This window comes from Haplochromis burtoni, unplaced genomic scaffold (assembly GCF_018398535.1).
Source record: "Haplochromis burtoni strain Fernald_Lab_line unplaced genomic scaffold, NCSU_Asbu1 Contig_469, whole genome shotgun sequence".
NCBI lineage: Eukaryota > Metazoa > Chordata > Actinopteri > Cichliformes > Cichlidae > Haplochromis > Haplochromis burtoni.
The window spans coordinates 99468-110842 of NW_024582830.1; the positions used below are offsets into that span (position 1 = coordinate 99468).

The 11375-nt window shown below is 42.2% G+C and overlaps 1 protein-coding gene across 1 annotated transcript; it reads right to left on the reverse strand.

Moving 5' to 3' along the window:
* Positions 1-3583: 3583 nt before the first annotated feature.
* Positions 3584-6142, reverse strand: ier5l (immediate early response 5-like). The gene has a single exon (XM_005946221.2). It carries the CDS (start codon positions 5979-5981, stop codon positions 5100-5102), a length of 882 nt encoding a protein of 293 aa, XP_005946283.1. The 5' UTR covers positions 5982-6142; the 3' UTR covers positions 3584-5099.
* Between the last annotated feature and the right edge of the window lie 5233 nt (positions 6143-11375).

An 11375-nucleotide genomic window follows, 5' to 3' on the forward strand; every position in this document is an offset into this window, starting at 1 on the left:
CCCCTGCAAACCCCCCAACACATCAAACCCCTTCTCCTGACAAAGCCTCCCTCCCCCCTCAGTGCTGCCTCTGTTATCTTCCCCCTCCTCCTCCTTCTCATCCCCCTTCTTGTTGTTGTTCTTTCTCCAGCACCCCCACATAACAACAACAACAACCCCACATCACCCCCTGACACCTGGTATTGTCCTTTCCGGAGAACCAGGTGACCAGAAAAATTGTGAGATTAGTGAAATATTTGCTATTTTTTTATTGTGCATATGTCCTGATTTGATCTGGATAGCTGTTTACTTTGCTTCATAATCAGATTCTTTAAGAGTGCTAAATGTCTTACTACTGAATAATATTAGCAGATAAAACCAAAATGCATGAAATAACTTTATTTAAACATTTGACTTTGCTTGTGTGTATGTGTGTGCATTAGTGTGTGTGTGCATGGGTGTCAGTCTTTCCCACTCCAGATGGAGGAGCTGTACATACACCAGAAAACAAAAGCACCATCTACACAGAAGTGAGAGGTCTGAGCCATGAGACATTTCTGGTATCGCTTCGTGTTTTTTTATTGTGTTTTGAATCGTGGTTCAGAGCAGTAGGCAGACATTTTCTGTAAATAAATCCCCCTGCTTCCAATTTCCGCATAATTACACAATGCATTATCCACATTGCCTCATCACTTCAATTACAGCCTACCTACTGCAAGTTATTATGGGTAGCGGCGGCTGGAAAAAGCCTGCAGAGCTGGAGGAGCAGCAGCAGTAAGCGATGGATGTGATGTGCTGGGGAAGAGCGATGCCTCACTCTGATGTAAAAAACCCCAAAATACGAGCCAGCCGGGAAGAGGAGGAGGTGGAAAAGGAGGAGGAGGAGGGTGTTGAGGTCTGAGTGATGGAGGGAGGGTCAGCCCGAGGTGGCTCTGCTCTGCATACACAGCCCGGCTGATATCTTCATTCATTGATTTTAAAGAACACCACCAAGTGGCACAGAGCAGAGATAACAGGGCTCAAAGTTGTTGTTTTTTTTTTCTGGAGGAGGAATTTGCAGGCTGAGATGTGAAGTGTGAGCTATGTCGCATATGGTAGAAGCAGTGCATCATGGGAGCAGGAGGCAAAATAGATAGCCGTTTAGCTCACAGAGTGTCTGATGAATCATTACTGATGAAAAATTGGAGAAAAATGAAGAAATGTATTATAATCTAAGAAAACAGTGTTGTGCCTTTGCAATGGCCAATACATACTGTATGTACAACCGCCTCCAAAAGCCTGAATTTTACTGTTCTTAGTTGTTATATTATGTTTAGTGGATTTAATACTATTTAATCTAATGAAAAGAATACATATAATATATTAGCTTCATCGATTAAGATTGATATATGGTCATAAAGAAGAAAAACAGAGTATTTTATATTGTTAACACTCGGAGATGAAATTGACTTAAATCGTGTTAAAAATAATTCTAACCTAAATCAGTCATGAATTTTATAAGGAGTTAGGTTGCTATTAAATTGCCAAAAAGCTCAGTTTACCAGAAACGCAGAGTAAAATCTAGCTTAGCTTTTTTTAAAATACACCAAATAACACTTATAGAGTTCAGTAAGTAATGTTATATCTAGTTTTCTAATCTCTAATCATCTGTTTAATCCATTTAAAAGCTATATTTTAAATTATTAGCCTGTCATTTTTTGAGAGATAATAAATAAGACTAGATATTTTTTTCTGAGATTTATAATCTCTTGTTATAACTTATTAGTCTATGTATAGCCAGAAGGTAGTTAGCTTAGCTTATCTTAGCCTAACCTAGCTTAACTCTGCATAAAGAATCAGTGCAAGACAATGGCCGTGCTTTGTATAAAGGTACTCACTCATTTGTTTTATTGTTATTATTACTACTATTTTATTTGGATCTTTTTATTTAAAAGCCAGTACCATATATAAAGTGATTAGCTTTCACTGGCCATGTTGTGGTCGTCACGTTGCTGTGAATCGCTTGTGGTGTGTATGTAGCTTAAGCTGAGAAAACTTTAAATCTGAATTCTTCTACTTTTGAATGGTTTTCATATTTCTCCTATTATTTGGTAGTTCATGGTCTCTGCTTGCTGTTTTGCCAGACTGGTATTTATGCAGCACTTTTCTATTTGACCACTCAAAATGATTTCTTACAACCAGAGGGATGCAATGGGGGAAACTCGGGGTTCGGTATCTTGACCAACTTGAGGAATTGGAGATCAACCCACTAACTTTCTGACCCACAGCCTCATCCTGTGTGGACGCCTCTTTATGGCTCTGTAATGTTTGTTTGTCACATTGGTCGCCATAGTGCTGTTGTACCATTTATTCAAGCGCTGATGTCACAACTAGTTGTTTCAGCATTCTCCTGAACAATCAGCCTCTACGCTAGGACAAAACCTCCACATCAGCACTGGTGTAGGAATAGATGAAGTCTCTAATCTGTGCATCTCTGACCTTTTGTAGTGTTATATCATTAAAATGGCACTATAAACCGTCACGATTGTACTCTTGTGTCTTCAGCCCAGCTTTGTCGGCAATGGCAACCACACAAGATTAGAAAAATTCAGAGGCCAGATTTGATGACAAAAATAATGATCATCATTTTTATTTCAACTGATATAAAGTATTTCTTGTCTTGTATGTTATCTTATGCCTCTCTGTGAGGGAAACAGCTAACCTGGCTTTATCGCCCAGTGGTTGAAGCACGCCCCCAACCTCATCAGGAGCCAAAGATATGATTGCACTCCCTAACTTCACTAATTCAAACAATTATCAATACTAACAACAACCAAGGGATACTGAGTTGATAGTGAAATAACAATCATCAGGATTATTTTAACCCTACAGAAGTCATTTTAATGGAACTTAACGTCACTCTGTACTTTTCTACCAGTCATTCACGCCCCTGTCCTGCAAAAGTGTGATTAGCTGTGAGTGTATATAAATCCAGATTTGAATAACTGACAGACCTTTGAATGTGACCCAGTAACACACATAACTGTAGCCTCAGACCAGCACACTGGTAGCTGTTGCTGTGTTGTTGTTGTTCCTACAACACTGTAATGTTGCTCCAGGAAGTGTTGTTGCAACTGACCAAACACGCTGCTGTGATGTCATCGGTTTGCAATTCAGGAGGGGGGGGGGAAACACCGGAAAAGTACTGAAGAGTGGCTCAGGCAGTGGCGAGAGCAGCACAGAGAGGAACACGGCGAATAAAAGGGGTCAAACCCAGGACTTTCACCTGGTAAAACCGGGCTCAGAGTCCCCCATGCGAAACCAAAATCAATCCTCAGCCGTTGTGTTTTTTGACAGACTATTTTGCTCTTGTGCTCAACGGCAGTTTGGTTGAGTGTCGATGACTAAACCTGTTGGTTAGGTCTGAGAACAGATCATGGCTTGATGTTAAAATTTACCCTTTCGGTGCTGGAAAGCCCCTCTGATGGCAAACAGCGGCTTTCAGCTCAGCGCAACTTTAACGCCTGTGCATCAAAGTGTGTCATTAATAATGTAGTGTGAGTCTGTGTGTGTGCACGATTATCAGGTTGCATCCCAGCACCTCATGTGGCAGTCAAACACAAGCTTTAAGGTTTTCATTTTTTATTAAGATTATAAATTTTAACAAATATTTTCTTGAACAGTTTTACCCGGTGATATACAATTTATTAAGCACAAAAATACAAGAATAACAACAAAATATGTAGAGAATGGCTGAATACTCTCTTTATTTTGGTACACATAGTGCTCATAAAGCTAACGCATGGATTCTCAGGTTATGGCTAAAAACATGAGCTTGCCTTTTTAAAACAAAAGGACTAAAAATCAATCATTCTCTTTTATTTATGTACTTTTTGTGTATTTTTGTACAAAGTGAAACTCACAAAACCAAAGCTGGAATCATGAATTGCTGTGAAAGGCTTTGAGCAACAACCATGATTAAGAAAACAATGTCAGACTGTCAGAAATGAGCCGGACTGTTTACTACCACACGCTGGAAGGGAGGTGGGAGCGGAGGTGCAGAGACGACCACGTGGAATAAAGTGTTGGCACTCCATCAAGCGATATGAGCTGCTTCAGAGTCCGTGTACCTTCAAGAGTGTTTTCTGGGGAGTGAGTTCTCGAACGTGGTGCTTCACAGGACGACAAAGCTGTTGGGAGTGTGCAAGATCAGTTTGAGAGTTTCAGGACGGGAGAGGACGGCAGACACATTCAGTCACTTCCAATAATGGACTTTCTGTTTATGACAATAGCTAGCAGTAGTGTGCATTGGATTTAAGGCAAAGGATCCATTTCTGTCAGATTTTATGAAAAGCCTGCACATGACACCAACAACTCTCCCGCCTCTCCCTGTCAAAGAACTATTATCATTAAATTGCTCATTTAATAAATAGCTTTTCTTCTTTTTCTTTTTTTCCTTGCAAAAATAAAGTCGATTTAGACACTGTAAGGGGAGAGTGGGCTCAGCTGGAATGCCTCCATTTCCTCCAATTAGAAGCATTGCTATTGATTTGTAAGACACAAGTGTGCTTTGAGGTACAATTCAGTTGGAGTTGTTGATTTATTTAGCACATGGGATTTTATTATGGCTGACACTGGAAAAGGCGGGCAGGAAGGGGGAGCTGGAACACACAAACTTAAAACTGGAAACTTTCTTTGCCCAATTCTGAAGAAAGGGGAGTACAAGCTGACCCCTAAATGTCCCCATAAGGGCCCAAATTTCTGTAACCTAGTTTCCACAATATAAGAGGCTAAATTTGCAAAACTGTTAGGGAAAAGTGACAGCTGTAGTTAGCAGCATTGCTGTGAATACAAGCGCTAAAACTGACCCCCTGTTTACCACTTGTGTCTCATGATAAGTTTCCCTCTCCTGTGACCATGCCATGTTACTGAAGGTGCAAAAGCGTCCACATTTCTGCAGAGTTTCTCTCACTTTCTGCTAGAATGTTGCGATTCTGTAAACTTTCTGGGACCTCAGAACGTTTAAAGTTTGAAGCAAACTGACCCCCACCCCCTCATCACCCACACAGGAGCTGGACGCATCACACAGTCCCGCTCCAGCTGAGCCCGCTCTCCCCTCCCCAAAACAAAAAGTGTTCCATTCAAAACGCGACGATGGCTCGGGTCCACGCTCCGAGGCTGGCTAGGGCTTGCTTGCTACAGATCTGCTCCAAGTCCGCCTGCCTGCTCAGCAGCCCCGAAAACCCCGAGCCGAAGATGGAGATCAGATTGGAGATGTTGGAAGTGTCTGTATAGTCCGGGGCAGAGTAGGAGCAGTCCTCGCGTTTGGCCCGTTTGCGAGCCGCCGTGAAGTCCGGCGCTTCCTCCGCGTCCGACGCGCAGCAGCCGAACTCCACCTTCCGCTTCTTGGCTGGGGACTGCGCGCTCTGGCCGCACTGGAGCGCGTCGCAGCAGCAGTCCTGGTGGAGGTAGCCGTTCTCCACCGTGGTCACCACATGCGTGTCCAGGTCCAACACCGTGGTCTTGTTGCAGTGCGCGCTGCTGTTTGCGGGACACTGCTCGCAGAGCGGCGCGGGGGGAGCCTCCATGCAGCAGCTGCGGTAATAGGAGGGCTCCGGCTCTTTGCAGCCGTCCTCCAACAGGGAGCAGCCGGCCACAGTACCCGCCGCCCGGCAATGCGCCGCGCCTCTGTGGCACGGAGAGCCGCACGCGCTCGCCTCCTCTGCGCAGCAAGCAGCCCGCGCCTGCTCCTCGTCCTCCGCGTCCTCCGCCTCCAGATCCAGCGGGTTGAGCTCCTGGATCTCATTGCAGACAGTCATCACCTCCTCGTACTGCTGCATCCTGTAGATCTCCGCGTACTTCTCTTTGATGTAGACCTGCCTGGCGTTCCTCAGCACGTAGGAGACCAGCAGGTTTTTGTGCAGCTTGATTCCTCCTCTCTGCGTCCTGGAGTTGTGGATCTTCATTAAGGAAATGGAGATCAGGCTCTGCGCGTCCACGGCGCACTCCATGGTGCTGATCATTGCTCCGTTCCCCCGGTCAGCCTCCAGCTCCTCTCCGGGAGAGAGAAAGCGGCTCTCAGCTATCTCAGCGGGGCTCGTTTGGTTCCAGGAGAAAGGTTCAAGTGAGCTCTGTGGAGACACATTGGACACAAAGATCCGCCTCCCTCTGAAAGCCAGCAATCATTTGCAGATGCCCTAAAACCAGAATGTATATATAGCCTAGAAGCAGCGCCCGCCCACTTCTGCGGGAGCCAATCAGCCGCCTGGGATCTGCTGAGTGACAAGCAGGAGCTCTGGAAATATGTCGCACTCGACCAATCAGCTTCAGGCGGTTCCTCTGTACTATTCAAATTCCACCCAGGCTGTCTACCAGGAATGTCCTCATTTCAGAGGCCTGTAGCTGCAACTCCGAAAACCAGCCAGTCTCTGAGTGAAAGACTTCCACACAGGTTTAAAAGTAAAGAAACTTCTTTATTTTGACGTCTGGATCAAGTAGCTGAAGAAATAAATATTAAATTTGTTCCCTGCAGTATAATGCAGGGAACAAACTGCTTTATAATGGAAAATAGGAAAAAAAGAAAAAAAAGAAAAAGGGCACAATTATAAAAGCAAAAATACAGGTAGGTCAAATCTTTGACAGAAAAATTACAACAAAACTGTGCTTTCTTACATATTTATGCATATGAAACACACACACACATATATATATATATATATATATATATAAGGGGGTTGCGGGTTTCACTGATGAGGAAATGCTCAGTTTGGCTTTTTAACACAACAGATGCAAATTCTGCATATTCAGAAAAAATGAAGCAGGAAAACCTGCTTCATTCAGTTGATTCACAAACATCCATCCACGATGAATAATGATAGGTAATTATAGTCTTCATAAATTCATAAAACACCATGCTTTCATGACTTTCTTTTAAATCAAAGAAATATTCCCATAGACTGAACATAAAAGATGGACATATGCACTGTGACATCATCCACAAATTATTTGTTTTCTGGAGCCAGAAGTGACCATATTTGGATGGAGGTCTAAGTTACCAGCTAGTGCTAGACTGCTTATTGTAAATGTGCAATATACAAAAACAGATATCTGCTAATTAATGGATGGACTGATAGGAAAATTAACCATGTGGTCAACTAACCACATTTATTCCATTAAAAATCTCTAAAAGCACAAACATGGTCCAGCTCAGGGACTCCAACTGGCTGGGGTGAATCCAAGCAGACTTTTCTTCTGCTGTAAAATTAGACTTTTTAACTTGGTAGTATGGACATTAGAGGAACTGCAGCTTTTTCTGCTTCATTTTTCAGTTTGAAGACTGTTGAGTTGTTTAGATTATCCAGGTAGGGATGCTGTTCTCTCTAGACAGTTGGGTGGAGGCAGAAATTAGTGATGAACCTTTTTTATTGTTATATAAGTCTCCACTTGTTCCAAAAAATGTGGAAATTTGCACTTTTCGAGTCTTTGTCAGTCTCCTGTTACAATATCAGTCAGAATATACAGATATCTGACTGATATCAGTATAGCCTGGTTTCTCTGACTCGTTGGGCAGAAATCAAGCTGTGGTCAACTGCCGGAATATTTCATTTTGCACACAGTTAAATGAAGGCAGGTGTTTTCACAGGCAATAATAATAAGACTGTTAGATATTTCTGGCCCGCAGGGACTGGAAGAAGATCTGCAGTGCGTTTGTGTTGCAAACTGAAAGCGCACAGTTGGGTTTAGTCATTATGAGTAGGCAGACAAAGGAGCACAACACAGGCTTCTGCAGTAATCACGCACTATTTCATGTCTGACTCAAGCTTGTCCTGTACAAGAATTTCCATTTTATGGATGCAGTAAAAGCACATAAGCAGAAAGCAGTGCTGCTGAAAACTGGAGCAGAAATACTTGATGGCCACTAGATGGTGGCTCCACAAACTCTCCCAGCTGCACAGGAGTCCTGTCAAAAACCCCAGCATCTTTCTGTAATTAGACAGCCAGCTCTTCGTCGTGTTTGCTGCTCTTTCTAGTGGAAATTTGAGACTGATTGTGCACTGAGGCTTAAAGAGAAGTATGCTTTGGTACTGGTTGGTGGATTGATCGCTTGCTGAACCTATCACCGTAAACAGGGGTGGATTAGCTTTGGAAAAACCCTTGACACTCTTGGACAAAATCAGAACATAACAAAAATCGGCCTCCCTGATTGTTTGGACCTCTAGAATGTGCTCAAACATGGCCCAATTCAAAAGGCAGTGAAAAGAGAGAAAACCCACACTGCTCATGTATGAGCACATTGTGCAGGAAACCAGCCTTGCAGGGGCCCCTACAGATTAATTATAGGTTCAAAAGCTTGCCATGTGAGTGCAATAACCTGTGTTGAACCTGTAGAGGCCAGTGCAGCACTAGTTTTCTGCCCTGTGTGATTAGTGTTTTGTTACTCTTTCCAAATCCCCCCTCTGAGGTGGGACGGCGCTTCCACACAGCCCACCGAGTGCAACCAGATATTTATTCTCACGGCAGAAGGCTCAGAAAGCTCCTCCTGGATGAGCCCAGGACCATGCTGAGGGATGGCTGCTTGTAATGTTCTCTGTGAATGATGAATGCAGAGTGTGACACACACACACACACACACACACACACACACACACACACACACACACACACACACACACGTAGACTCTCATCTTTTCTTCCAGAGGAGGTAGCTGTTTGCAAAGAGGAGCTCGCCCCAGAGGGTCTGCAGCCCTGACACAGAAAAGGTTTCCTTCAGTTTAGTATAAAAACACGAATATTTGCAAAAATAAAGGCTTGATGGAAGAGCTACAGATTCAACATAAGAAGCATGCGAGGCACATTTGTCTAACGAGGACAGCTCAGGCATGTTTTTTCTTTTTTTTAAATCTGCGAACGATGGCCCTGAATACAAATTTAATGACAGCTAAAGAAAAGGACTGAATATGAAATAACATGGTTTCACAAGGGGTTCAGTGTCAGAGGCCTGAGTTATGAGTCTGCCATCGGACCAAGAGAGGACATCTGGACCACCAGGGAACTCCATACTCACTTTATCCAAGTGGAAGCTCTGTGAAACACTAAGCTGTAATATAATTCAAACCATAAAGACCATTCTGCTCATTTCAACCGCAGTTTGTCTTATGAAGGGCCCAGAAACCCATTCCCTCACTATTTAAGCCAACTTTCTTCTGATTGGTTGCCCTTCTTAATCACAAAATTTGAGGTAGGTGGGGCTTCTGTTCTGTGCTTACTGTTGCTGCCCGATCTGTACAAAGAAAAATGAACTCAGTGCACTGTCTTATCCCTACTCTTTGTTTTAGCTAGCACAGGGCGATTCCTTTGGCCGAAGAAGTGTAATGGAGAAACAGGCTTCAGCTCATTTGCTATAAACTCAGTAAACACTTTCCTCCCTGATGAATGTATCCAATTTAATCTCAATTCTCATTGGCTAATGTCTTGTCAATCCTGGGTTTATCAGTCAGATCAAGCCTTTGCTTGTTTTTTCACCTGTGTGAAACAAAGTTTCTAAGATTTCCATATTAGGGTTATCCTCATTATAGGGCTGAGTTTTAATAGCAGTCTAGACCTGGCCAAGCTTTTGTCTCAGAGGGATTACCTGTACAAACACTGACCTCATTATCTGAAACATTGGTTATATTTAATATGAACAGTCACCAGTGGAACAGGAGGAACAAGAAGTAAGCAAATGCAGAATAGATCCATTTTAAATGGAACAAAAAAGTCCCACCCTGTTCTCACTCTCATGAAGTCTAATCAAAGCTGCGGATAATCTGCTGGTGTCTCACAAACATACATGGTAACTGAACTGAATGAATGTGTTTAACCCGAACCAAGCATAATTTATGTAGCCACACCTTAAAACCATAGGCCGTAAACGCACGGATGTAGCTTCTGTTCTCTCTAATGGCCAGCAGGGGGCGACACCTGTGGTTGCAGTAAGAAATTCAAGCTGTTATTTGAATTTGTTATTTGAGATTTTGATTTATTGATGGTGATTTCTTTCTTTTTTTTCTGTTTCAGAAACTAGCTTCCATAGGAAACATCTTCCTGGTGAGTTTGTGGTATCCCATCGCAAAAATCATCAGAAAAATTAAACAGTTTGGGTCAAATACACGAGAAGGTTACTATCTGCCTTAAGACATTTTTAAAAAGTAACAGTGTTTATGAATAAACCTGTTTTTAGCATCTTTGGGGGGATACGTGAGGACTACTGCTGCTGCTTGGCAAAGACTTACTGGAATATTTACCACATCCACATAAGGTCTGCATATCCTTTATGTACTCTGACCTCATTATTGGAGAATTTGTTTAAACACTGCCGTATACGTGACAGGAAAGAAGGAAAAGCAGTAAGGGTATCCTTTAACAAAATTTCTACAACATTAGGAAAATGAAGCTAGAATTTGTGCCTGTTTCGATCCTCTTCAGCAGTGACACTTATTACATTAGTATAAGAAGTCAAAATGCTGATTATTTCCACATGCTACAGCTACACTACTGAAATACCTCCGAGCTGATTTAAACCAGCCTGATTAGTCATCATATGCTAACAGACCTTCAAACACTCACTTTTCTTCTTTCACATCAAAAACTCAATCTCTGCCTGTACTTCATCGAATAGTAATGGAAAACCTTTATTTACGCAAAAGTATGTCTAACATCAAGCATCAGGTCACATTTTAATGCTATATCTATGTGCTAGGATAGACTATGTTAAGGACTATGGACATTGTTAATCACTTTCCAATCACTCATTAAACATTAAACCTATATACATACCCATGACTCAGTGATTCCAGATGTGAGAGATGTTCTGTACAGATTTGATAGTTAAATCTGAAATCACGTAACTTTGTTCTTTCTGCTTCTGGGGGAGGTAACCTGTTTAAATACATGTGTCACCTGTTCAGTTTAAAGATATAATTTTCCTTACTGGATTTCATTATTGTAGGTCTGTTTCTTAAATACTTTCAGTAACTTTAAGGAATCCTGTTCATCTCAACTCTGTTACTATTCCTGATGGAAAACAAGAAAGACAGGCCACAATATCTTCATTATAAAACCTAATAATGACAGGAAAAAGGACCAAATCCCAGAGGAAGCACTCCCGTGTTTCCTTCGTGTTTTTCTTGGGCAAATATGACAGACCAAGCAGTCAGGTACAATAGTGGAGGTGCAAATAGTACAGTTCAAATTTTAATTAATTAGTAAAATTATACCTAATGTCTAAAACATTATAAAGGAGTCTAGCTACTCAAAAGAGCCAGATATAAATGGGGCCAGCAAGTTTCTCTTGTTAATGAGTTGTTGACTCTCAGTGGGATTACCTATATATATATGTTAAATAATAAAATAATACTAAACATTAAGCCAGCTAAAAA